Source organism: Filicampus tigris, chromosome 3 (assembly GCF_054856515.1).
Source record: "Filicampus tigris isolate MCC_2025a chromosome 3, RoL_Ftig_1.0, whole genome shotgun sequence".
Classification (NCBI taxonomy): Eukaryota; Metazoa; Chordata; class Actinopteri; order Syngnathiformes; family Syngnathidae; genus Filicampus; species Filicampus tigris.
Genome location: NC_141219.1, coordinates 23603913 through 23631912, shown reverse-complemented (window position 1 = coordinate 23631912; position 28000 = coordinate 23603913). Strand labels below are relative to the sequence as shown.

The 28000-nt window shown below is 43.2% G+C and overlaps 2 protein-coding genes across 5 annotated transcripts; one reads left to right on the top strand and one right to left on the bottom strand.

Annotated features, from left to right (window-relative positions):
• Positions 1–11054, top strand: LOC147150349 (cellular retinoic acid-binding protein 1). 3 transcript variants are annotated; one of them, XM_086025229.1, is made up of 5 exons: positions 203–443; positions 539–658; positions 5437–5615; positions 5885–5998; positions 10566–11054. In XM_086025229.1, the coding sequence occupies exons 3-5, from the start codon at positions 5448–5450 to the stop codon at positions 10614–10616; spliced, it is 333 nt and encodes a 110-aa protein (XP_085881355.1). In that variant the 5' UTR covers positions 203–443; positions 539–658; positions 5437–5447; the 3' UTR covers positions 10617–11054. The 3 variants fall into 3 exon arrangements, with proteins under 3 accessions (XP_085881354.1, XP_085881355.1, XP_085881353.1); XM_086025228.1 differs by lacking the exons at positions 203–443; positions 539–658 and adding an exon at positions 1–178; XM_086025227.1 differs by lacking the exons at positions 203–443; positions 539–658 and adding an exon at positions 889–2000.
• Positions 10882–27911, bottom strand: LOC147150348 (paired amphipathic helix protein Sin3a-like). 2 transcript variants are annotated; one of them, XM_086025225.1, is made up of 21 exons: positions 27694–27911; positions 24589–24799; positions 23652–23831; positions 23444–23550; positions 22965–23283; positions 22593–22844; positions 22361–22513; positions 22000–22155; positions 21827–21913; positions 21619–21737; positions 21209–21434; positions 21005–21121; positions 19931–20169; positions 19651–19834; positions 18959–19565; positions 18699–18868; positions 16967–17140; positions 16809–16895; positions 15824–15918; positions 13488–13689; positions 10882–13329 (listed from the first exon to the last, which is right to left on the bottom strand). In XM_086025225.1, exons 2-21 carry the CDS (start codon positions 24775–24777, stop codon positions 13114–13116), a joined length of 3879 nt encoding a protein of 1292 aa, XP_085881351.1. In that variant the 5' UTR covers positions 24778–24799; positions 27694–27911; the 3' UTR covers positions 10882–13113. The 2 variants fall into 2 exon arrangements, with proteins under 2 accessions (XP_085881351.1, XP_085881352.1); XM_086025226.1 differs by having other exon boundaries at positions 21827–21910.
• Between the last annotated feature and the right edge of the window lie 89 nt (positions 27912–28000).

Below are 28000 nucleotides of genomic sequence, written 5' to 3'. Positions count from 1 at the left end.
GTCGGGTGTGACGTCGTCTCTTCTTCTGCACATGCGAGCCGCTTTGACGACGCATGTGTTCATACAGCAGACAAGACCGAGGTCGCATTCATAATGTAATATGAACGCTTGCACAAAAAAATCGGATTTTGCATTGAGCATTAAGACCTGCAGTGTGAACCTAAGGACTCCAAAAAGGGTGAGTATTCTGAGCTGCTGTTTGGTGTATACGGCGCACAAGGAAGAGACAGGAGCCTCTCCACCCACCCAAAAGTGGAGGGAGCCTACCCTCCTGTCCACAGGGGAGAACCCCAGCCGATGGGCACAGAGCTGGGGCAATTAGTATGCCCACAATTGCTCTCACTGTGGGCAACCGCAGTGTGGAATAAGGTCTGTCAGCCCCCCCCACCCCACCCCAAAAAAATCCACATCAGCAAAAAGGGCGTCCGTCACTGACGTACATGGTGAGTGACGATTTGTCGATTACACTGACAAACGAAAATCCACTTCTGTCAGTGCTCAGTCCGTCATTTTTAAAAAGTGTCCTGTCATCCGTCAGCAAAATGGGTCCATCGCACGGAATGCCCACCTCCGGGGAGTTGGACTCATGTTGTTGTCGTCATCGAGCCTCACCTCCCCGGCCTTGCTCCAGAGGGGGGCCCTGGTGACCAGTGCTCAGGTGAGGGAAAATATTCCGAATGGTCCCTCATCTAGGACCTGTTTGCCACGGGCGACATCATTGGGACACACAAACCCCTCCACCACGATAAGGTGACGACACAGGAAGAAGAACTCCGTTTTCTCATATTTCAAATCAATATTCTCAGTTGAATTGAAATGAAATGCCATTCATCGGTTCCAGCCACCCAGAACACCATTTTTTCATGTTTTCAACAAAGACAATGTCAAGATAAAAGGCGAGTGTAGTCACTGTACAGTTGGACAACAACAACGACAACATCCGTATGTTCTGTGCGTGTGTAAACAAATGCACAGGAGTTTTGGCATACTGCAGCTCTTTGCTAGTATTTTTATTTTGTATTTGCTTGACTATAGCGATCAATAAACGGCAGGAACTTCATCGGTGACTGTTGCTCACGTTTTGTTTAGTTTTTTTTCCCACTTCAACCGATTTACCTGAAGCCTGAGCCGTCCACGCGTCTCATAGAGGTGATCTTTATGACACCTTAGCTCATGACGTCGGTTAATAAGGTGAAAGTCCACACCAAAGTCATGTTTCTGGGTGAGTGTAGGTATACATCCACTAAAATTATGTTTGGTATCCTGTCTATTATTTTGCTGCTAGGATTAAGACCAACATGGAAGGTAACACAGGGGACATCTTTCAGCTGACGCTTCCTGCTGGGAAGACAGAGTGCTCGCCGCTCGACTCCACGCGTTATTTATCAAAGCCTGTCTGGAGGAGCACTTTGTCGGAAAAGATGGATGTGGAGGGAACATGTGTGACGTGGCCGCAGCCTAGAGGAGGAACTACGAGAGCTATTCTCAAGGGGGGGGTTCTGGTGTGTGTGTGTGTGTGTGTGTGTGTGTGTACGCGTCTGTGCAGGACAGGAGGAGGGCCACATTAATGAAGACTGTGAGTTGATAGGAGTCTAGTGATGGGGTAGAAAATCTGACATGGCTTGTTTTGGTAATAGTCTTTTTTTATACAAATTGCCAGTGCATTCGGGATTAGACGTTCAAACTGAAACCTTTCTGGGGACAAAAAAAAAAGACACTTTAATGACACAATTAATAGTGAAGTATGTGTGTGGGTGTGTGCATGTGTGATACAAGGGCGGCGGAGGGGGTTTGGCTCTCCGCCTGGGATCATTAAGCACACAAGAGGAGAGACAGAGGGAGGACGCTTTGGAGGGAGAAGAAGCAGTCGAGACGAACACTGATAGACAAAGTCGGACACACACACACACACACACACTGAGGAGGAGAAATGCCAAATTTCGCAGGCACCTGGAAGATGAAAAGCAGTGAGAATTTCGACGAGTTACTAAAGGCACTGGGTGAGAATCTTTTTCTTCTGAGTGGCCCCAGGTGGGAGCTTTGCTAGGTCTTTCTTATCTAATGCAGATGAGGACACTTGGACTACTGGCATTTGACTGGGAACAATCGACATTTCACAGTAGTAGGATAATGATATTGTGGAAGGTTTGAAGGTTTTGTTTTGGAAGTAGAAGTATGGCAATTAAGCTTTTACGATACAATAACCTACTTGATTGTTTTTAAATGGCTCGCCGAGATGAATGAGTGCAGCATGGGAAACGATTTTCTGATAGTTGTCTTGTCCAATTGTTTGTGCTTGAAGTGAGTCACAGAGAGGGTTAAGAGTTTTACCGCTCATTTGCAGGACTAAATCTATCACAGGAGAGTCGAGCAGGGGCAAAGTGGGCCAACATTCCTCTCGTTCGTTTTCTTCTCTGTGTTCAACATTTGCCGAGCGCAGACTCTGAGCTACTTAACATAGATAGTCTCCAAAATTAATTATTTTCAAATTTGGCACACTTCTTTCAAACTCAAGTGTCAGGTTTGAGATTATCTCCTTGGAAACAAAAAGGTATACAAAATAGGAGTGAGGTTGTGGTAAAACCAGTGACATTGTTTAAAACGTAAATAAAAACTGAATACAATGATTTGAAAATCCTATTAATATATTGAAAACACTGCAAAGATAACGATAAAGATTTTTAATTCTCAAACCGATAAACTTGACTTTTTTTTGCATTCTTGGCATTATTCACTCTTGAACACGTTCCAAAAAAGCTGTGATAGTAATATGCCAATGTTTACCCTTGTGTTAAATCACCTTTCCTTTTAACGCTCAATAAGTGTTTTGGAACTGAGGACGCTAATTGCTGAAGCTTTGTAGTTGAAATCGTTTCCCTCTCCTGCTCGATGTGCAACTTGAGTTGCTCAACAGTCCGGGGTCTCCATTGTCCTAGTTTGCACATGTGCCACATATTTTCAATGGGAGAGGGATCTCGGACTGCCGCCAGGCCAGTCTCGTTCGTACTCAGCAGTCTTATTACGAAGCCACGCTGTTATAACACACACGCAGAACATGGCATGGCATTTTCTTGCTGAAATGAGCAAGAACGTCCCTGAATAACCAGTACCTTGGATGGTTGCATATGCTAAAAGCTGTATGTACCATTCATGGTGCTGTCACATGATGTACAGGTCATACATGCCATGGCAACGTACCACCATACCATCACATATGCTAGCTTTTCAACTTTGCGCTAAGAACAATCTGGATGGTCCCTTTTTCTCTTTGGCCTCGAGGACACGACGTCCATGATTTCTAAAAACACTTTGAAAAATGGACTCGTCAGACCACAGCACTTTCCACTTTCTGCCGGTGGCTTTTCTGGGTGTTGTTGCTATATGGATTTCACATTGCATGCTTTGAGTTTTAACTTGTATGCGTAGTGCCAAACTGTGTTCACTGATAATGATTTTCTGAAGTGTTCTTGAGCCCATGTGGCAATATCCTTTATACAATGATGCTGGTTTTTAATGTCGCACCGCCTGAGGGATCATAGGTCACAGGCATTCAATTGGTTTTCGCCCTTGCTACTTGTGTAGAAAGATTTCTCCAGATTTTCTGTATCTTTTGATGATATTGTGGACTGCAGATGATGACATTTCTAAATTCCTTGCAATTACATGTTGAGCAACGTTCTTAAATTGTTGGACTGTTTGCTCACACAATTGTTCTAAGGGAGTGCATCTCTCCACAAAAGACGATTCAATACGGTTTTCAATACATAACGTGCGAAATGATTCAAGGGCGGTTTGATTTGAAAGTGGAACGATTCAGTTCGGTACGGTTCAGTTTGAGAGGGTATCATCATGCATTTGAATGATCTTGGCAGTACTGCAAATGTGCAATTTCCTAAAATGTATCCCTCCAATAAAAGACGATTCAATCGATATAATTTCAAAGTGGAACGATTTGGTTCGATTTGAGACACTCGTATCTTTTTAATCAAAAAAGATTCAAATCGTTTTTGTTACACCCCTAAGTTGGTGACAAAGTGGTGAACCTTGCCCCATGCTTGCTTGTGAACAACTGAACCTTTTAGGGATGCTCATTTCACACACTATCATGACACTCACTTGTTTCCAATTAACATCCACCGCCAGCCATTTTATAGCATTTTGACATTTTCAGGACTCACACGGTATTGTGGTCGATGGCTATATACACACAAAATTACCAGATGAAAAATAGATTCTGTCCTTTCGCCAGAAGAAAAAAAAGCTAAAGTTGTTTCCAAGTTTGAAATTTACAGTGGAGTAGCATCAGAAGCTCCCCCACCCATCCCCTTTGAAAAAAACGACAAGTATACTTGTACGTGTACTTGTATGCTTATCAATGGCAGTGAACAAGTTGACCCTTTCACCCGCGAAATTTTTCAAATCAGGATTTTTTTCCAGCATTCCTCACCTTTCCCAGTCTTTTGTTGCCCCTGTTCCAGATTTTTGGAACATGTTGCAGGCATCAGATTCAAAACCCCCCCAAAAGAACAAAAAGACAAAATGGTAAAGTTAATCAGTTTGAACATAAATTGTAAATATCTTGTCTTTGTAGTGTTTTCATTTGCATATACAGTAGTTTGAAAAGGATTTGCAAATCATTGTATCCTGTATTTATTTGTTTTATGCAATGTCCCAACTTCACTGGAATTGGAGTTGTACATTCACCAAACATGGGTGTTGTGTCTGTCCGTGCTTCGAGGGAGTAACACTGGGTGAAGGCAACGTGGGTTCCGTTTCTACTTTGGGGACAGTGCGAATGCGTACGTGAATGGTTATCCGTCTCTACGTGCCCTGTGATCGATTGGCGACCAATCCGGCGTGTCGTTCGGGTTTGGCCCACCGCCGTCTGGGATATGCTCCGGTTCACCCGCAACGCTGAACAGGATAAAGCGGTAGAAAAATAATGATGGATGGATGGATGTTCTGGAATATTAATGCATTACAATTCCAATTATAAAAAACAAATGACTTTTGTAATTAACTCACTAACAACATATGACACGGTCTGATTTGTAAGTGACTTTCCCAACACTACTTTTTGGAATTGGTGTAGGAATAATGCCATGGCATCCATCCGTCCATCCATCCATCCATTTTCAATACTGTTTATCCTGTTCAGGGTTGCGGGGAGTTGGAGCCTATTCCAGTTGACTTTGGGTGAAAAGCAGACTACAGCATGGACTGGTTGCCAGTCGCACGGCACGTGTAGAGACGGGCAGCCATTTGTATTCATTCACACCGTCACTGAGTGGGAACTGAACACACACTGCATACACACTTGTCAGGTGAATGCACCATGACGCAATCCACCTTCCATGGCATTGCCTCATTGGATTTATTCAGGACAAATTCACCCGAGGCAATTCATAAGGCACGTTGGCACTCTTGTATTCTCAGGTGTGAACGCAATGTTGAGGAGGGTCGCCGTGGTAGCGGCTTCCAAGCCTCATGTGGAGATCCAGCAGAATGGCGAGCAATTCTACATCAAGACTTCCACCACGGTCCGCACCACAGAGATCAACTTCCTCGTTGGCGAGGAGTTCAATGAGGAGACCGTGGATGGAAGAAAGTGTAAGGTAATTTGAATTTCATCAACATGACCCATCATGTGAACAAGAAAGAAAAGAAATCATCATGAAAGAAAAGACAACATATAGCCAGAGAGCATCTGCTGAACTGACAGTAAATCAAAACATGAGATTTTTTTTCTTTATGTTGACATCCAAGACACAACCCAAACTTCACTGAATTCAAACCAGTGTGTTCTATCAGTAGTTCACTTGATGACGGAGTTGAATGATGGAAAAGAAACAATCTGAGACATTTTGCATGCACACTTTTACAGAGTCTGGCTACTTGGGAGACGGAAAACAAAATGTACTGCAAACAGACTCTACTGAGCGGCAACGGCCCAAAAACCTTCTGGACCAGAGAGCTCAGAGGGGATGAACTCATCCTGGTTGGTACTCGATTGTTTGTTGCTATTATTCTTTTCAATACAGTATTTTGGTCAGATGCACACAAAATAACGATGAAAATGTAAAGTTTTGTCTGTGTCAAGAAGGTTTTCATTTGACAATTTTTGGACATTACAATGGAGCCTATCCCATCTGATTTTGGGCGAGAAGCAGGGGACACCCTGGACTAGTCACCTGTCAATCACAGGACACGTACACTACAGAAACCAGTCACACTCAAATTCACACCTGTGGTCAATTTAGTCCGTGTTAAGGAAGAAAAACGAAAGCTCGTGGAAATACCACTAAGGAAAGCCGGAACCAAGATTGGAACTGTAAATCTCAGAACTGTAAGGCAGACAAGCTAAGCAATTACCTACTGTGCTGCCTCAAAAAAGTTCAACATCATTTCAATTTGCACATCAATGTGGTTGTCACGGGTTGCGATGGTGGTGGTGGCAAAAAGTCATTAAAATTGTCATGAGAAAAAGGCAAACAAGGTACTGGGAGGAGTCCAGAACTAAATGAACGAAGTCCAAAAATGAGATTCAAAGTCACAAACCAAAACTGGACATAAACTACCTACAAAAAGAAACAAGACATGACTTGGTGAAAAACAGAAGCAACTAACACAATGAAGTGACAAGGAGTGAATGAAATCAGAGAACTTGGGTCTTGTTGAGACAACCAGCCAAAAAAAAACGATTCTTAGCCCATCCAGATTGAAACTAGATGGCTCTTTTGTGGTCACAAAGCACATGAAATGTGATTTTGGGATCTGAGGAGGAACCTGACTGGAATCAGACGGGCCTGCAGTCAAACTGACGAGACAACAAGGAACACCTGGACGGGACAAGACACGATTGGAGGGAGCTGACTGATTTCTACAAGGTTACCGAGCGGGTTAACGAGAACAGGTGGAAACAAAAAAAACGAACGAACAAGACATGCAAAAGACCCAAGGAAACAAGACACAATCTGACAAAACTCAATCCAACATTAACAACAAAAACTAGATCATGACATTGCTCATCTGAAATGATTGTGGAAAAAGGAAGAATAACAAATACACTAATCAGAAAAAGACTCGCCCGCCAATTTGTTGCAGTTTAAGAGAAGGAAAAAAATCATCATGTGCTTCCCTTGGATATGATGGACTACAAAGTCCAGAGGGGTGTGATGACGAGCTGCTCTGTGCTGACTCTGACCAACCATCAATCACAAAAAAATATTTGTGAAGGGATGTCATTTGGATCGATGGTATGTTTTCGGCAGGACGAAATCTGTTTTCATTCAAGTTAAGGGTGTGTGTGTCCCTGTGGAGTGTTGGACTGTAAAACGATAGGCACATGGGAATGGATCTTTGGAAAGAACCAAGCTTGTTTTAAATTAACAGTGTGAGTTCTACCGGGCAGGCAGGAGATGGATGATACAATGTAGAATAACAATAACGCTAATACCACTACTCACAATAGTCGTAATATTTCGGGGCAACACGTAGCCCTATTCCAGGGGTGTCCAAACCTGGTCCTCGAGGGCCATTATCCCGCATGGTTTAGATGTTACCCTCCTCCAACACACCCGATTCAAATGATCAGGATCGTTATCAGGCTTCTGCGGAGCTTGCTGGGGAGCCGATCCTTTGAATCGCCTATGTTGGAGGATGGAAACATCTAAAACATTCAGGATAGTGGCCCTTGAGGATGAGATTTGGGCACCCCTGCCGGAAACAGTTAGCACATCTGCCTCACAGGTCTGAAGAACAGGGTCAGTCTGTATGGTTTGAATGAGCTCCCTTTTGTGTGGCTATGCATGTCTGCCATGCAATTAATTCGTTCACTGCCATTGACAAATTGATTTGTCTTTTCGCGATCCAGCCATTCAATCCCAGGAATTTATTTATATTTTCTTCCCTTACATCCTGAGCGGTTCCACATTCATGTGCCTTCACTGTTACAACCATAACGGTGATGTGGCCAGTGAGCAAAACCAGTTTGACACCCAATGGCAACAAAATGAGGACTCCCGCTGTTATAAAAAGGAAATATAGACCAATATGTGTGATAATGTTCACAATACTGTACTGCACAATATAGACAGCTAGCCTTGCATAGCAATAGCATAGCAAGCTAAAGTATAATAATAATAATAAAAATGATTAAATAATAATAATAATTAAAAGTGTTTGAAAGCCATCTTTTTGTTGCGCCAGGCTGCTCACTCCGCTTCCAGTTCGACAGTAGACATGGTGGATTACAGCCGCCCTCGGTGTGACTGAGGACGGGCAGACTTTAACGACCACTTTGAGCCAACCCTTAAAATGATAAGTGTTGAAAAAGAAAATGTCATTATTGTCCATGACAGCAAGCTCACTCTTCCTTTATATTTGAGGCCATTTGCCTAGAACCTTGAGCGGAAGAGTGCAGGCCCCTAATGGGCAGTTTGAGTGGAGAAAAGAGTCCGGTGAAAATGTGTGCCTTTGATAATCCTTCGCCATCCTTCGGCCTCTAATTGGCCTCATTGATCACGGTGTGGAGAAATGCAAATGAACCCTGGCGTTAGCTCCACTTTATGCCTCCCTGGGCGACTGGCCGGGTGCCAGATGGACTTGTGTCGGCTCCATTTGTCACCGACTCGGGCACCCGCTTGCGCCGCAGCGTGGCCTGAGATAATGATGTGTGGCGCTGCAGTCGGTCATAAAGATTTTCCTCCGGGACTTGCATAAATCTAATGGAACTAAACACGGGCTCCTGTACCGCTAGTCCAGTGTTCCGAACAGTCACACTGGGAAGCTTTCATGGAATCAAGAGTGGAAATTTGGAAGTGCGGTCGGTGGAGGTAATCCGACTTTATTTTGGCTCTGTCAGATTGCATATTTTATCCTCATATTTGTTGAGGTACCCTTGAGCAAGACACATCCACTTCCATGACAACAGCCATTATCATCTATTTTAGGCCAAGGGTTCACAAATCTTTAAGATCCTATGGGAGCCCTTAAAAGGGGAGACATTTTTTCCAACAATCCGCCCATAATCCTGATGCCAAATTCAACATAACTACCACATGTACCCATAAATAGCATACATAATAAAATAATTTTCAAGAAAAAAAAGAGGAAGGACCCATTTTTCAAAGAAACAAAGTTGTATTCTTTAAAAGTAAAAAAACAAAAACAAAACATTTGTCGGGATTAAAATAAAAAGTTGTATCCCCTCCCAAAAATAATTTCCACCATAAATGTTACTGTTCAGAACAAACCAAGTCAAACCAGTCAGAACACATCTGCCACCTTTAAAAGTGTCTTTGATTAATCACAAATAAAGCATCACTGTTCTAGTAGACTTTTCCTGACATTTGTGTTGCCGCGCCTTCCAGCTCTCCACAGCATCAGAGATCTCATTGTTCAAAAGTATCAGTCACGAGAAGAGTAGAAAACAATTCAAGGCATGGACTATACCATGGAACACAGTCATCATAAAATGGAGGAAAATCTGGCACAACATTGACCTTATGAAGAACTTGATGGCCTTGTAAAATTGATGAAACTGCAGGGAGACAGTCAAGATGCCAACAACAACAATGTGAAGGAGCTGCAGGAATTTCTGGCAAGTACCGGCTGTTTTGAACATGGAACAACAGCCTCTCATCTTCTTGACATGTCTGGGCTATGGCGTAGGCTGGCAAGACAGAGGCTTTATCGTAGAAAGAAAAACACCCAAGCCTGCCCACATTTTGCAGAAACTCACTTGAAATCTCCCAAAGGCGAGTGGAGAATGTTTTATGGTCTGATGAAACAGAGGTTGAACTTTTTAGCCACAACTCTAAAACGGTATGTGTGGTGCAAACAACACTGCTTTTCAACTAAGGAATACCATACACACAGCTTTAGCTGGAACTTGGGCCATAGTCAAGGTGGAGGGAATTATGAACAGTTTCAAATACAGCACAGGAGATCATATGGGTTGTATGCACCAGCTCAGCCGCGACTTAAATGTTGTGGAAAATGGACAAGCCCATGTCACCAAATTACCACATGATGTGGCATGCTTTGGATCATGCGCTCTTCCTTTCCTTCTCCGGACCGTTGATGCAAGTCGACCTTGCTTTTATTTGTCGAAAGACTGATTACAGAAATGTTTTCTGGCAGTCTAATCTGTCTTTTTCTTTGTTACCAGAATCGTGCTAGTGGTACTTTGCAGTTCGCACCGCATATTTACATTCATGAAGGCATTTATTGTTAGAACAGTCTCCAAACGACATTCTTGACAGCTGCTGATGTTGAAATGTGTTCTTTTCTTCACCTAAGGAAAGTGTGACTGAAATTCCTAAATGGGAACATTTTTGTGCAGCCTCTTAAAAACGCTTAATTTACATCTCGGTCATTTATTTCACATCCAAATCATTACTGCCACACACTTGATCTAACTGTGAACGTGGTTTATTTAACATTCAGTAGTTTCAAACTGTCACGATACAAAGTAAACAATGCCTAATGACGCAAAGCACAAGAATACAAAATAATCAAGAGAAATGACAGTAACTGATGTATATTCCAATTTTCTGTTTCAGACTTTTGGAGCAGACGACGTGGTGTGCACAAGGATCTACGTGCGAGTGTAGCAGCAAGCCGAAAAAAATTATGCAGCCCCTGTCAATCATCTCGCCATACCATTCCATATCTTGATCTCGATGTCTCTGCATAACCCCAACATCTATTTGCAGCAATCTGCTTTGTGTTTTCTAGTAAATTTGGGAACCCCCAAGTAATAAAATACAGCTCCAATTCAACTTAGAATTGGCAATGTTTCATATGTGGACAAGCTGTTTTTCAAGTCAAAGTGTCGGATGCGACGGACGCATATGAAAGGATGAAAAGAAAAACAGATTTATGTCTATAAAGGATAGTTTAATAGCAAACACCTGACTAACACATACATGTACATTAAGAGGAGAGAACAGACACAGTAAAAGAAGATACAAACAGTGAACGTGTGTACAATCAGCTCCTCGGAACATCCCATCCACAATAAACAGTGAATACAAAAATAAAAACCAAACTGCAAGATTGTCTGTGTAGCTGGTTCAGTAATCATCACTTTAAAATGGTGGCCAATTTTTTTTTTTTTTTTTTTTTCTAATGTTGCCAATCTTTGCTTCAATCTCAAACTCACAAGTGAAACAAGTGTTCAGTGGCCACATACACTGAATAAAAAGACAAATTCATTTTTGTCCTCACTGTCTGATGAAATCAGACTAACCTTTTACCGTTCGATATCAATTAGGATTCCCCTAAATATTTCTAAATGTCAAGGATTTTTTTTAAAGAGCATTTTCAATACCTTCTTCAAAGTCAGAGGTTTACGTTCAGTAAGATTGCAATTGGGGATTGGAACATGCTTTGGTCTGAAATGTCAAGAACAAAAGCAAAAGAGCTTGTGAAGATTCGGGCTCAAACCGGTAAGAGTGTGCCATTAGCCACGAGTACGGTACCGACCGCTGAAAGGGCATGTACGAGAAAGGCGGCCTACAAACCTGGTTCTGTTGGGAGGAATTGGCCAAAATTCCTGCCAACTAGTGTGAGAAGCACGTGGAAGGACATCCAAAATGTTTGACCCAAGTCACGCAGTTTAAAAGGTGATGGTGCCAAATGCTAATGGGTGTAAAGGTCTGACTTTGAAGAAAGTTCTGAAAGATTGTCTAAAAACGATCCTTCTCATTAGCTTGGCATTCAGCAAAGAGAAGTATTTGGGATCTACAACAAGAAAACGTTTAGTCTGATTTCATGTCAGACAGTGGGGTCAATAAAAAAAAAAAAAAAAATCTGGATCTTTGAATACAGTGTACGGAAACTTGTGGTTTCACGTGTATTTGTTAACATTTACATGTGGCACAAGGAAGTTGGAGTGGCAGGCTCAGTTCCACTGTTTCGCAGCCTCGGGTATTATTATTTATAAAAACCTACTGCTCTCATTTTATCCTAAGGTAGCTACAATCTCTACATAGATATTTGCACTTTAGGAGGAGCTTTAGAGGGGGGGGGGGGACAGATAATTCTTTACAACCGTGAACATTCACAGTGGGGAAGAAGTATTGCTGACTGGTTTGGCTCGCCCAAATACTGTCCGTGGCTGACATTCACGGATAGAACTACTATATACATCTGTGAGAGGAGGCATCGACACTGAACGTGGGGAGAATACACACATTCGTCAGCGGGTTTTACGGAAACAATCCGTCACACAGATACGGGTCCTTTTGACAAACGGAAATACAAAGAGCGAGCCGTTGATGGTTCATTTCAGTCTTGAAAACTGTACGTTCCAAAACAGACGCACGCTGTCGCACACGGGCACAAAACGCGGCTTGGCTACAGTCGGTCGTTTTAAAACCACGAGTCGCAACGATGCCAAAGACGGTTTTCAAGGTGGAGACGGTTCAGTCTTGAAGGGCATATAAAATTAATAAGAGTAAATCAAGGCTTGACCTTCAACAGACCACCAACACAGAGGTCCCTAACCCAAACTCCAGACAAAGTGTCGTCATTAAAAAAAAAACAAAAAAAAACCGAAGATTTTACATTTTGCATTTAGCTGCATCTAGCTAAATACTGCCACTGTGTCGTACAGTGCACTACACATCAAGGGCGACATTGAATGGACATCATTTACAAAAAGTGGTTGGCTCGTCCTTACTGAATGAACTGATTAGGGATGTTGACTCCAGAGTGCGCGAGTGCACCTTTACCAGCAAGGGAAACATTCACAAGCTGTCCACTTTTACAGTTGGGGAAAAAAAAAAAAATTGTTGTCGCTACCCAAAGACAAAAGCCGAGCTTCTGTTTTTCATGGGGAGTGATGCCAAGCTACTCAAAATCCATTTACAAGTTATGAGGGATTTTCCCATGACAAAGAAAACTTCTTAACAGAGTGACCTGAATTTTTTTTTTCTTTTTTTCCTTTACGGATTTTCTAGCATGGAAACGTATTAAATTTACCTGCATTGAGTGACGAAAAGAGCAGCCCAAAGTTGGCAAAAGAATAGGCAGAGTGAAGATTCAAGTTCCGTACGGTGTCCACACACAGTCCTACCGTGTGGTCTCTGACAGGATCATTGGCTACTATGTTCTGTACTTGACTCGGTACTTGTTGACAGTGAGATGATGCAGGACCTCTGGGTTGCACGTTGTACTACAGGGCACCAGGCCTTCTTGTCCGTCACCCATCAGCCACCTGCGGCAGTTGGCGGCCATGTCGCTTGTCACGTGTTCCTTGGCCCAAGTGTCCAAACGGTCCTGAAAGCGTCTGTGCAGGCGTCTGTGGACCTGCTTGTGGGACTGCAAGACACAGCATTTAAAAAAAAAAAAAAAAAGACTTCAGGGACAAACATTATACAAACTGCTGCGTTTATATATTTCTCAAATAAATGTTCAGACTCATTTTGTGTTCGAAGAGCTACACGTACGTAAGAACAAAATGTGTGCGTGGAACTGACCTGATGAGCACGCGTAAGCGCAGTGTGCCTGTACATGAAGTCCTCCGACTTGCAGACGTACACCATCTTGTAGGAGTTGAGCTTGAACATGCACTCCATCTTCAGTTTGTCACCTCGCAACTCATCCGAGGGGCCCGTGGTCATCCTCTCCTGTTGCAGCTGCTCCCATCCTCTCTGGCACTTCCTTATTCTTCGAAGGTTCCTGAGAGCCAAAACAGCAGTTGTCATGAGTAAGACTGGCAAACACTCAAAACACAAGTCTGAATTTTCAACGGATCAAAAGTGCGTCATGTTTACAGGTTAGGGTTCAAGGAGTATTTTTATTCGACTTCAGCATGTCACATGCTATTTCACAGCTTTATTATACACACTGAAAAGAGCTGTCTAGTCAAATTTGAGAAGACTGTCCCTTTTCAAGAAGAATGTTTACACCCATGCATTGCAACTCACCGAGGAACAGAATTAGATAGGAGGTCAAATCATTCGGGATATGGGGGATCTATAAGAGCAGCAGAGGCAGCAGTCGTAATATTTGCGATACAGTGACACTGACCGTAGCACAGTCACAGTGAAAATCCACACGCCAAAAAAATAAATAAAATTAAAAAAAAATTGTCATTTTAGTGTTCATTGAGCCCAAATACTGTGCAGATAAGAAAATATTCACCCCACCGGAATGAAAGCTTGAAATGTGTACTTACCACAGAGAGTATGGGTGAGCGAGGACTGAGTGCATGAGGCATATTTTTGCATTCAGGGCTCCACTTAAAAAGACAAGACACAGTCTTTCCGGGCCAATTTCAGGTAAAACTGTTAGAAACAAACACTACAGAATTGCTGCCTTGTTGGATACCAATCCAAAATATGAGTGGAGAATGCTTAAGATGTTCACATACTGTCACCAACAATGCAGTGTTATGATTATGAGATGAGAACCAACCCAACAAAATTGGAAAAGGAACTGGATCTGTGCTGCAACTGAGTTTTTTTTTTTTCTTTTTTTTTGGGGTGAAGACGAGCAGAGTTAAGAACTCCTGCGCTGCTGACCTCTCATAGATTTGGGGGGGTGGGGCGGGGGGACAAGATGTAGGTGAGCCCAATGCCATAAGTCAAATCATAAGTCAGAGAAAATAATTTGTGCAATGGGTCAAAACAAGGAAAGACAAAGCACACAATGTGGTCTGGTTTTTGAACGCCTTTTGAAATGTACATGGTTATGGACAGCCATCTCAAAAGACAAAAAAATAAATAAAACACTCAATGAGTGCCAGACTTTACAAGACAGGCTTTCGCATGTGGCACATGGAGGCAAACCAGACACAGACGCCCTCGTGCGCAACCCTAAAGTGTCTAGAAAGAAATAGACCAACATATGAGCATACAATTTAGATGATCATTTTTATTGACAAATCCTATTCCTCTTTACAAGTGATGCAGAAAATGTGCTTGACCAGAGTTCTAAAAAAAAAAACACAAACAAACTTGAGCACAAATCTGTCAAACGGTGGTAAAACCTCACCCACAACAACGGGGAGCGCACGTTCCCAGTCCTTACAAACGGAACACTGAATTGAAACAAAGGGACGTGTGAACATTTACATTTGTAAACAGATATTAAGTCACGTACAAGACTCTTGCTTTGAATACAATTGCAAAGAGGGCATGATAAAGTCGTTATTATTCACAAAGTCCTGATACAAGCAAGAGCTTCCGTTGTTCAATAGTCAAACTCAAGCCAAAGAAATTGGAGACAAATGAAATAACATGACATTAAGTCTGACCCATTTGTTTTTCTCTAAGTTAGTTTCGTCACTGTCGTGACATCACACACTGAAAATCAGCACTTCAATTCAACACATAATGAAACTCATTATCAAACCAAAAGTCTGCTAAAGTGGGAATTCCAAACTATGACAAAGCCAAACCTTTTTTTTTTTCTTTTTTTTCTCCGTTTTAAAAATCTTTTAACTTATAAATAAAAAACCATTTAAAAAAGGAACTGAATGATTGAATACATAAATTCCCTTTTGTTAAAAGAATGAGCATGTACAGTATGTAAAGTGCAATCTTCCGTGTGAGGCAGAGGTCTGAAACTCAACAGGATTTCATTGTAACTGCGGCGTCATTATGGTCACAACATTTTGGACTCTTTCTAACTGTGTTCTCTGTCCTTTTACCACGCACCAAACCCATAATGACAGACTTTTTTTTTCTTTTTTTTTTTTCGACGTGCTACTGCTCTTGTTTCTGATGAGTTGTTTGGCACATCAACAGCAGAGGATCAGGACGGAAGTTGAAAGAGAGCAGACAAGAGGGAGACATGGCTGGGGCCTCACCTGGGCAGGAACACCGGTTTCTGGGCCAAATGCTCACGCAGCTCTGCAGAAGTCGAATCTGAGTTCAGGTATCTGCCCACGTAGTCCGACCACCTCTGTTGAGTACGTGGCAGAGGAACACTAGTTAACATCAAAGTTGAAGGGCAATTTTCAAACCTCAACTACCTTATAACGACTACAAATTAGAAACTATGAATCCACGTACGCGGAGTCCTCATTTTACGAACGAGTCCTGGTCCTGCACTGGCGATGTAACACGAATTTCCGCCTATGTCGGATGTCACCATTGAAGTTGAAAGTTACGTCAAAATACTTTGTATAAAAAGAATGAAAATACATTCAAATAAAACGCATACGATGCTGTACTTCTGAGAGGTGGATGGAGAAGGAGGAAAGGAGGGCGAAAAAGGCAAAGATACTGCCGGCGCGCAAACAGACACGATGGAGACACTCTGCGCATGCTCAACCGCAAGGAATCTTTGTAGTACAGGAAGTATTTGTATGCGGAAGTGCGTTGTTTGGCACAAAACACATCGCAAATACACAAGCAGAGGTAAACAAGCTCAGAGACGCAGCACAAAAGCACACTTTTGGACTGAGGAGGAAAACCGGCTTCTTCATTCATGTGGTGAGTGACATGAATATCAAGTGTTTTATTGACGGTTGAAAGTAACAAGCGGAAATGTCGTCCATCTGACCCATTGACGCTGTGTGTCACCGTATACAGCGGGTCATTCAAATGCTGGAGCAACTCTGTCCACTCAATCATGTAACATGTAATATTCAGAATGTTTCAGAAATCGGAATTTTGACTTTAACCCGAATATTGACCGCATGTAAACGTAGTCACTATGGTGCTGGGGACAAAACAGAGGCGTCGTAAAGTCGAAACGTCGTAGGTCGCGTACGTCGTAATTCAAGGACTGCCTGTATACTAAAACGCAAAGTCACTATGAGCCCTTTTCTTGATTATTTGAGTACTTGCCTCTGTAGGCTCGTCAGAGTTCTCCTCTTCGGTGTCCAGCAGCTCCATGGCCACACAAACAGAGTCTTGGCTCTTCATAAACATCAACTGGACAAAACCGGAAAAGATGAGAGTTCTGTGCGCATCAAGGAGTACGGAGCGACTTGGGTTGACAGTACCTTGAAGCAGTTCTCTTCAGACATGAGCTGCTCCGATTTGCGCTGGTAGGTGCCCTCTGCTGTGGCACGCGACGCCTGAGTGGGCAGGGAACCACCCGTGGCTTTGTTGGCAATTTCGCTTAGGTACAAGTCCATCACGCGGGCACATGCGTCATCGGTGACAAGATGTTGGAGCTGTAAAAGACATTCACTTTGCGATAAGAAGGGGCACTTGACGAAAATTCCTTGATCGACTATGGCGGAGATTAACAATCAGTTGTGTGGCTGAAGAGAACGTTTTCATGGATGTAGCTCAACTTCCCTTAGCTATCATGTTTCTCAGACCGCAAACTAAATGCGGCTGATTCAAGAGTGCCTTTGATGGTTGCAGTCCAATCGGGCAATCCATTTTGCCTCTATTGTTTCAAGATCAATTACTCAACAATCAAATGGTGAAGAAGAAGAATCCCACGGTGAGTGTAAAGTCAGGGTCCAAGTCAAGTCAAAAATTTTCATCACAATAATATGTTCTATGCTGACCCACTAGTCTAAACACGATATTCTGGTGAATATTTGTTTGTGCAATATGGATTAGGCAGCAAAATACCCCCGTTTTTATCCATCTCAGGGGGCGGCCATTTTGCCACTTGTTGTCGACTGAAAATGGCATCACAACTGCTCACAACGACCAATCACGGCTCACCTGTTTTCTGGGTTTCGTCATGAGACATTCCTCGGATGAGCCCTTAGGCACAGTGATGTTATTTTCAGTTAATTGCAAGTGACAAAATGGACACCCACTGAGATGGATAAAAACAGGTAGATTTTGCTATTTAATTCATATTCCACAAACACGATAATTAATCAGAATACCTTCAAGCCTTTTTGAGGTGGCCCTGTAAGAACAAATACTGGTGCTTTTCCTTCAAAATACAGGACATTAAGTTTTAGTGATTATTTCATATTTAGCGTCTTCATACTGTACAACTGCATTCATGACTATGACTGTGTACTAACCTCACTAAAATCAAGGCGTCGCAATTCCACAAATTAATGTTCATGCTTCTACGAATAAATCAATTACAAAAGTATTAAAATGTTGAATAGCACTTACATTCCAACAATGTACAATATAGTCTTGCTCTTTATAAATAAAGACAGCAGTCCTCTAAATTTTTTAGTGAACTTTTTCCTGTGAAGATATATTTTGAAGGACGGGCATTATAGAAACAAGTCGAAACAAATGAGCTTCGACGTGCCCAGTCACATGTCGTATCCTGACAAATGTTATGAGAGTAATGACACAGTGCTGTCTGTGATGAATAAAGTTCTCGTTAGCGCACAGTTGTTGTCCACGCTTTTTGGATTTAATAATTTGGCAAAGAAGCTTCACTTTGTATTACTGCCCTTGTTCCTCGCTGCCATTCGGTGGGCCCCGCTGACGCTGGTGTGAATCTATTTAGGCTAGTGGCAATCGGGCTAGATGAAGCTAGCAACAAGAGGCTAACCCCAATTCTTGCCCCTTTCCAGTCAAGTGTGCACAGATCGCGTTTGGTTCTTGCGTCATAAAAGTCTTTTGGTTCAAATCCGAAAATGTACTTTCCGGCCCATTTTTGGCTACTGGGGAGAAAAAAAAAAAAAATCGGTGACTTACTAGCCCAGTGGGGCCACCGTTAATGTCGAACCCTGAAGTTATTATTTCTTTAACATATTAATTCCTGAGCTACAGTAAATGGCAATAAAAAACGCTGACCTGCCGAACAATGCTCTGGATGAGTTTGTCCATTGTGAAGGCAATGTAGGCATGGATAGTAAACATTTCCCTCAACGAATCCTCATACTGAGCTGGTTCCATGTTACCATCCAAAAGGTTCCGCACCATTTCCAGAAAGACAGAATAGTAATCTTCTACTTCAACATCCACTGGAACAAGAAAAATGAAGGTAAGCGGCGGAGATTCCATTTTTCTTTCATAATACTGATAAAAAAAAATCGAGTGCAATATACACTTACTTGGCTCCCTCATCTTAAGTTGGAAGGCTGTATTTTCATTCTTTTCTTTTTGGAGGCCAAACATTTCTTTTTCCCATTCTCTCTCACGAGCATCCTCCTCAATCTGCTTCTCAGCCTGCCCATAGATGCGCAGCAGACGAGAGCAGAGGATGTGATGAAGGCGCAAGAAGATGTACCAGTAGTTGTTCGCAAAGAACAAGTTATACGCCTCATCTGTGGCGCGCAACTTCTGAGCGGCCGTGTTGCTGAAAAGGAGCTTGGACTTTGACGGGCTGCCGCCAGGCAGGCCGTTGTGTTTTTTGCCGGCGTCTGGGTCTGCATCCATATGCTCCGCTTCTTCCTCCTCCTCCTCGTCCTCCTCCTCCTCGTCCTCCTCCTCCACATCAGAGAGCTCACCTCGCCGAGCGAAAAGGAGATCGGGGATCAAGTGGTGTATGATCTGTTTGATCTTGTACTTGTCGTCTTTCTGGATGCCCACTTGTCTCTTCACGTGGTGAATGATGAGGGCGGCAGCGTCTTCAAGGATCTGACTGTCTTCGTAGGCCAGGTTCATGTGTGGGCCGCTAGGCGGGGGAACGGCAGGGTCCTCCGGGGCCCGCTCCTGCCGCTACAGGACACGGCCGCAAGTTTAGTTTGGAGTACATTGTCGCGCGCATGTTGACACTCGTTTTGTGCTACAACCAATCTCTCACCTCATCATAGAGCATTTCAATTTCAGTGAGCAGGGTCTTTGAGCGAAACACTTTGGTGTCGTTCTGTTTGAAGTTGATGCCTTGGTGGTCGAGCGACTTCAGATAATACTTTTCATTCTGCTCCCGCCAAATTTTGTTGAAGCCTCTCTGGGCTTCTCTCCACTCTTCCTCTTTGATCTTTAACCTGAAACCACAAATGAAAATGCTAAGTCTCAGTTCCGTCTTAGAAAGGAATGCTATTCAATTTAAATAATTCGTTAAAAGCCCGCATGTTATTAACCTTTTTAGCACGATGGGGACACACACGGTTGGGTTCTTCTTAAGACCGTCAATGATGTCGTGGGCGCGGTCCCCGTATATCCTCTGAATAGCTTTGCGGTGAATGACCTCCGAGGAGCCCCCCAACGTGTTGTCCAGCTTGAAGCGCAGCTGCTCCTCCGCAGACATTCGCGAAAGCCTCTGTTGGACTGACTCGAGTGCTCGAATCGTGGCAAGATTGGTCTCCAACACAACGTCAAGCTGAGGGGATGCAATTAGAATAAATTGAATAAAGACCGCAAAACGGTGAGAAAATAAGTGGCCATTAGAAGTTGCATAAAACTGTAAATTAAACGCTGGGAAGATCTCAAAAAAAAAAAAAAAAGACTCAAACTAATCATTTAAACTTGTTACCACAACCATAGCCATAGATATACCGTCTGTAGATTATGGTGTACACTTGTGTATGTAGATCACAGGTTCTTGAACTTTTTGGTACTAGAGACCCCTTAGAGGGCAGAAATAATCCTAATAAAACATAACCGAACCTAAGTAGTGTTCCCCTAATCGCCATGTGAATTTTATATTTTGATGTTGTAACCTAAATATTCAAGTACTGTTTAATAGAAAGGAACGTAACCAAATTTATCCATCACTGCTAGCTAGAAATGCTGCGTGCACGCAGGCATATCCGATTCATGTGATGATTCTTCACAATCATATCAGAGCTTTTAACTGGCCCAAAGCTGTTATTATCTTTTCTTGGCGCACCAGTACCCATACATATGCACTTTTATTTATTCTTTTTTTTTTTTTAAATATGATACAACAATTTATTGCAAATTATTTTGTGGAACCCTATGCTACTGCTTCCGGACTCCCAGAATGACCGGAGAACCCAGTTTCAGAACATCTGTTCAAAACACAGTATTCCCGGCTGCAGCACATCAAACTTGTACCGTCTTGCAATACAGCAACAAGAGCAGCGTGTTAGGCAAATTTGTCTTGTGTTTTGGAAGAAAGTAAAATGTGATCATATGTACCATGAAAGCTTCGGAGAAAACAAATAACTGCGTCTTGCGAAGTGATATCTTACCTCAAAACGCTCATCTTCACACCTGTAAATGTGCTCTTCGTACTGAGTCTTCTTGGAGCTTACAAAAGTCGAATCCTCGGACCACGATGGAAACGACACCCATGTGTCATTCAGAACCTGAAACAGGACGTTCATTGACTTACTCTAACCTTCACTCTGAAAAAGATCAAAATGCAAAAGTAGCAGAAACAACTTCCGACGCACTTCTCTACATAGCGGCGTCCTTCCTGTGCATTTCGGCTGCTGGTAGCTCTTAGGGAGTGCTCTGTAGCTGGAGCCTAGCCTCTTGCATGATGCATAGTCGATCTCCATGGCGATGCCCTCTGTTGCCCGCTCCTTGGGTAAACTCTGCGCATGGCTCGACTCCCCATGGCTGGACTCTCGGTAGCCCAGGAAGTTTTTAAACCATGTAAAAAGTTCTGGGAATTTTCTGTCAATTGTGATATAATTTATGTGGTGTACACTGTTAATAGAAAGAATACAACTCCATATATTGCTTTGTGAGTTCACATCTAATTTCGGGGCATGGCACCATTCAATCCAAGGTAGGCGTGTTAAACAAGCCATAATACTTTCTGCTAATGAAATCAATCAGAAGGGTAATGTGAACTCACCCAAGGAACGGGATGACCAACTGAACCAATTCAGCACGCGAAATCACCTCCTGGTTGAAGATGTGTAAACAACGCAGGAAGCTTTCATATGCCTCAGAGCTCCTGAGAGCTTTCTTGACCTGTTTTAGTGATGAAAGTCAAAAATCCTTTTCACTTTCTGCTCACATGAAAAGAATACTTAAATGGCGACAATTTTAACAATATTCACCTTATCAAAGAACATAGTTTCAGTGCTGTTGCTGTGCTTTCCAACTTCACTCAAGCCATGGTCCTTCCCGACTATTTTGGGTTTCTTCTGCAAAACATTAACTGCATTAATTGCCGTTTTATTTTGTTGACAGCTCATAGCAGGGGCAACATGAAGACTTCAGACACATTTACCTTGAGAAGGGGTGAAACTCCCACAGTTCCCGGTCTTTTGACAGTCAGCCCATTGTGGCTTAATTTCTGTTTATTGTTTGGTAAGGGTCTTTTTACCGTGCCGCCATGATCATTACGCACAGAGTCTGCCCTGTCAGGTGCAGTTTTCCCAAGCAGCTGAGCAGAGGAAGGAACATGAATATATCATTAAACAGAGGTCACAAACATTTCACAGGGCACATCTTTCTTGGGGAACAAAGAAACCGATTGTGCATGCTGAGAGGGAACATTTTACAAGCATCCCTGATATCAAAACCAGCTACTAGCTATAAACCTCTCGACAATTTGGACCGCTAATATTAGGAGACGATAAAGTGCTCACCATTGAGCTGTTTGCGTCAGGCAGGAACTGCCCAAATTCTGACAGCAGGTCTTCCTGGTTCTTGAAGAGTCGTGCCACTTGAGTGTAGACTTCCTGCTCAGTCAGAGCTGGAGTGTAATTGCCTCCTGCCTCTTTGGCATTCCGCTGCTCTTTCTGCAGTTAGCGGACGTTCAGTTATACACTTGACAAAACATACAATAGCATTCATACAAAGGTTTGCGTGGTTCCTGACCTGGTACGTGTGCAGGATTTCCAGGAAGGCTTTGTAGATGTCTGGCTGACCCTGGAAGCGATTCTTGATCTTGTTCACGTAGTTTATCGCGTGGTTGAATTCCACCGGCTGATTGTTCTGCGGAGGCGGCCCGCCGGACGGTGTGCTGCTCACTGGTGTGTGGGACTGAACTGAAGGTGAGCGCGGTGAGCCGTAAGATGGGATGGATGGGTTTGGCTGGCTGGTGGGCGTGTGCGCTGGCGACTGCATAGCCTTTTGGAACAAACACGTAGGCTCAAGAGACAACTATGCACATTTGTTATTAGACAAATTACTCAATGTTTTTGTGTAAAACAGGAATATAATAAGAGACCAAACTGAACCAGTTTATACCTTGTTGACTTTATTTGCTGAATGCTGGGTGGGGACAGGTGGGGTGACTGGAGCCGTGTGTGGGCTGGCCTGGGGCACCGCCTGGTGCTGATGCTGGTTTACAGGCTGACTGGGTGTTCCACTTACGGGGAGGTTTTGAACAGATATACCATGTGGCGTGATGTAGTGGATCTGGCCCGGCGTGGTCACGTTCACCAGATCGTTAGTTTGAACCTCAATTTTATATCCGGGCGGCAAGAAAGTATTGAAACCCATAATGAGGTCTGGGTGGCCCTTGAAGAGTTGGGACACTCGACTGATAACACCTGGAGTGTCTATGCTGTAATGGAAATAAAAGCTGTTTTTTGGTTTTTGTTTTTGAACAGATGACTAATCATTTTCTTTATTCCTGCAACTTAAATGTTAAAACAAAAAAATTAAAAAAGAGAAATGTATTTATGCAGTTTTTAAATCATATTTTGTATCTTATTACAGATTACCTCTGCGACTTGAATTCTTTCATAATATCCAGGAAATCATTATAAACTTGAGGCTGATTTCCAAACTGAAGCTTCACTTGATCGAGATACGACAAGGCATCTTCAACCTAGAACACGTTTTTGACAATAATCAGTGTATAGTATAGAACATTACCAAATGCATACACATTTTCAGATTCGGCCCTTTTCCAGTTAAATCTTTTCTTACCTTCAGCCGCTGAAACTGCTGCTGTCCTTGTGCTGAAGTCATGGGCGCCGTTGGATGCACGTGACCTTGGACCACTGCAGGGGCCTGGGATTGGACTGCTATGCTGTGTGCATGGGCTCCAACATGTTGTGCAGAATTGTTAAGTCCATGTCCACTTGTGCTCTGAGGCATTGTCGGCACCTTTTGAGAAAGACAATTAAGTGTTCCTTTGTCTGAGCAGTCGCTCAGTCTGCAATAACTTGAGCTCGAAGACCTCTGAGACTCATAGGGACTGGGACTGATTGGGTGGCACTGTAAGAAAGTTCCTGGCTTAGGCCTCATCTTATGGCGCTCGCTGGCTCTCCTGGGCTTGTCTAAGTACTAGCTTTTGTCACATAGCCCAAAACACGCCTGTTAGGTTCATTTAAGACAAGCTGTTGTACACTGGTTTGCCTTACTTGAAAATACTCAACGGCAATTTCAAGTTTTTCTTGTACTCTCGTTGATTATTGGGGAAAGTAGCAGGTGAGTCCAATATCGTGTGGGAATTTGACTTCGCTTTGCTTGGTTTTAACCCCAACCAGCAGGAACGATTGTTATTCTTTCAAGAGCCTGTCAGTACAATTGGAAGTTCCCTGGACACAGAAGTGTCTCCAACCAACAAAAAATGATTCAAAGAAAGGATTGCTAATGCTCTCCACTAGTGGTAATGTTGGTATGTGAATGAGTGACATGTTCACAAAGGTCCATCAGCATTGCAACCCACTTCCATAATAATGCTCATTGGAGTGAGCTTGCCAGTGGTTAATACAGTGGATATACTTTGACATGGGCAATTGCTCCATGGGATTATAAAGCAACGGGTAGTAGCCCTCAAAACACGACGGTTAATAACGCTGTCCTTGTAAATCATTCAAATCAAAACAAGAGAGTGATGCTCACATGCATAACACCATACCTGGTAACCCTGGGGAAGAGAATACTGGATGCCAGACGATGGCTGCATATTGTCTGTGCTCGTCTCTATCACAGTAGTAGTTGGGGCTAGAGCCCTGTGCTGGAAGCTTTCTGCAATGCCCTGGACTGGGGTGCGATGCGGTTGCTGGGGCGCAAATATTGGTTCTTGGTCCTCCACATGCCTCTTCATTGTTTAAACATACTCAAAGGGGCTACAAGAAAACAATCAAGATGAAAGGGGATGTTTAACTCAAATTTGAAATAAACAAAATGTTCTTTGTAAAGCGGCACTACCACAGAGAGTAGTTAACTCAAAAAAGCTGATTAGGTGCAATACTAAAACAAAAGACAAGTGACAAGTGAAGGATAGGTAAATGAGGAGGGTTGGAAAGATGGCCGGATAGATAGTAACCATCTCTCACTCATCTGTCCTTAGTTTAGTCAGTAATATGTTCTCTTGAGCGGCACAGTGGCCAATTGGTTAGCATGTCCGCCTCACAGTGCAGAGGTTGTGGGTTCGATTCCGGCTCCAGCCTTCCTGTGTGGAGTTTGCATGTTCTCTCCGTGCCTGTGTGGGTTTTCTCCGGGTACTCCGGTTTCCTCCCACATTCCAAAAACATGCACAGTAGGTTAATTGAACACTCTAAATTGCCCCTAGGCGGGATTGTGAGTGTATATGTTTGTTTGTCTCTGTGTGCCCTGCAATTGGCTGGCAATCAGTTCAGGGTGTACCCCGCCTACTGCCCGAAGACTGCTGGGATAGGCTCCAGCACCGCCGCGACCCTCGTGAGGATAAAGCGGTATAGATAATAGATGGACGTTCTCTTGAGTATGTGTTCCAACTGTAAATCTAATAATCTGCTGTATTATCATATAATTTGTGCTGTACAGTATTCTCATTCTTTATATCATAATACACAAACACTTTTTAAAGTGTTATTCAGTTTTAACAGATGGAACAATTCTTGCAAATGATCAACAATTACAGGATAGCTTCCGATTTGCACTGTGAGGACAAGGCTAAGATCCCACTGATTTCAAACCGATTTTACCTTACCCTTAAAGCAGCACTGGGCAAGAATTCGACCTTAATAAAAAAAAAATGTCACAACTCTTTTGATGAGCCATTGACTTACGAGTAGTTGAATGGGACTTTGTCATGCCCTGGGGGTCATTTTTACTGGCACTAAGCAACTTTGAGGAGGATGGAAGTAAACCTGGCACACAAAAAAATACAAATGTCCTGAATTGCTTTACGGCATACTCACTTCCTTCTTTCGCTATAAGGACGGAAGTCGATTCGAACGTCTATGCGCTATTACTGGTGTCATGGCAGAAGCCCCAAAACAAACAAAAAAAACAAAAGCATTGTTTAAACAAAATTAGATTAATTACCTCATCGCTATTCATCTTTCACACAGCCACTGGAAATAGAAATGTAATTCAGTCCAACTTGCAGGCCAGCGAGAGCTCAGGATTTCACGAAACTACGCACTGGCGCGCAAGGGAAATGTTGACTTTTGTCAAAACACAACCGCGTTTGTCCACCTGGCGCCGCCATAGTCAACAAAAACTGATATATGACACAGTGTTGCTTTAAAAGCCCTTGGTACCAGCATGTGGCATCATCTTTCAGAAAGAGCACAAATGCAACCAGGCAAGTTTTCCGGTGAGGGAAAAAAAAAATCTATGATTGGCGAACATGTGAGTAACAAACTGCGAATACAACAGAAACGCTGTAAACTGAATTAATAATGATCTTGTCTGATTCACTCACAAACTTAGTGTGAAATATGGGACAACACTTTTATTCTGTTGTATGAAAGGCAACGGGTACATAGGTTAAATGTGCCTTCTGCCATGTAATTGAAGAGCATTTAATTATGGTGCCTATCATTACATGTCGGCGTATTTGATACATAAAGATGCATAATATGTAGCAAAAAATTTCCTGACCAATTTCGTGAAATTTGATTATTTATTTATAATATTTTTTTCTTTTTTAATGCAACCAGAAAGGGCTTTGGAAAAAGTGTCATTTGTTGACGCTCCCTCGGCGGGCGGGCAGACTGACGTCACAGCCTTGGGTAGGGAGGGAGAGGACGCAAGGCGAGCAGTGCCGCCTTGTCGTGTCGACTCGCTGCTCTGCACCTAACTGGGACAACACGCTAGCGGAGCGCGCGGCGTAGAGGAGCAGGAATCGTGTCAGATTCATATTCAGTAGCTACTATCGTCACCTAAAGGCGAAAAGAATTCGCAGAAGAGTTCAATACGACGAAGGTGGCTGTCTAACGATACAAAAAGCTCCGATTTGCTGCCGTGTCTCTCTCACTCGTTGGCTCGCTCTTGCTGTGTGTGAGGCCGTTCCTCTTCCCCTCCCCCTCCCAGCTAAACGCCGACTGAACTCATCCGTTGTCGTCTGTCGAGCTGACCGCTTTCGCTTGTGTGATGGCTGACGTTGGCATTCGCCCGAAATGAAGTTCTGTGGCGAGAAAACGAGCCTTCGGTGCCCTTAATATCTGGCGGTGTAGGGGGTAACACTCGACAGGCAGGGCTGATGCCGGGGTGTCTTGTGGCAAGTTATCGCCTCTGTAAATGGGAAACTAAAACAGACGATCTGAATGTGTTGGCTAACTAACGTTACCCTTGCGCTAGCTTCCACGTTACGACGAGTACTACGTTAAGTTTGGTCAGGAATTCCCAGTTTAATCGCGTTGTCAAATAAAGGCTTTCACGCTGATATAAACGCCCGCCTCGCCAAACTTTGCAGGACACTCTGTGAACTAGACGGGAATAAAACGTAACAGCGTCTTGCCAAGTCCACCTTTTGGTGTTAGCCTGACAGCGAAATCATGCTCAGAACAGTCTTGACTCGTTAGCCTTACTCAAAGTAACTTACAAAGCCGATGCCGCCTTAACACAAACTTCACATTTCAAACAACCGGAAGACACCAATACACGAAAACATAGCCATCAAATAATCAGCGAGTACTCAAACTCTGCCTGTTTGACAAGGTTATGTAGCCGCTAGTGTGCTACGTTAGCACAACAAGCACCCCACCAGTGCAAGCAAGCTATGGTCAGCTAACTAGCTACTTTAGCTTACCTCGCTGGGCTGGGCTGCCTCCAGCAACAACGCTGCCACACCAGTGAGAAAAAGTCCTTCCAGCAAACCTTACAGGCGCATTAAATTGGCTGTGAAAAGACGTGCGCTTTTGACAGCTTGTCCACGACAACAGACAAAAATGAAATAGTCGGCGCCGCTAACAACAGGGTATGTATGAAGCGGCGTTCGTTGAACATAAGGGGCGTGTCTGTCATGAAGGAAGTCTCCGCCCACCCTTGACTGTCATTGGTCACTTGAAAAGATGAAAACAAATACAGTACACTGACGCGAGAGCCTGGTCAGTGGG

Bases quoted from the DNA above. Each gene is read 5' to 3' on its own strand.
- LOC147150349 (XM_086025227.1), top strand. From the start codon at position 1,931: ATGCCAAATTTCGCAGGCACCTGGAAGATGAAAAGCAGTGAGAATTTC. The intron at 5,616-5,884 runs GTAATTTGAATT...ACACTTTTACAG, and splicing joins TGGATGGAAGAAAGTGTAAG to AGTCTGGCTACTTGGGAGAC. The intron at 5,999-10,565 runs GTTGGTACTCGA...TTTCTGTTTCAG, and splicing joins GAGGGGATGAACTCATCCTG to ACTTTTGGAGCAGACGACGT.
- LOC147150348 (XM_086025225.1), bottom strand. From the start codon at position 24,777: ATGAAGAGGCATGTGGAGGACCAAGAACCAATATTTGCGCCCCAGCAA. The intron at 20,170-21,004 runs GTAAGATATCAC...GCATCCCCTCAG, and splicing joins GTGAAGATGAGCGTTTTGAG to CTTGACGTTGTGTTGGAGAC. The intron at 15,919-16,808 runs GCAAGTACTCAA...CGTACTCAACAG, and splicing joins ACTCTGACGAGCCTACAGAG to AGGTGGTCGGACTACGTGGG.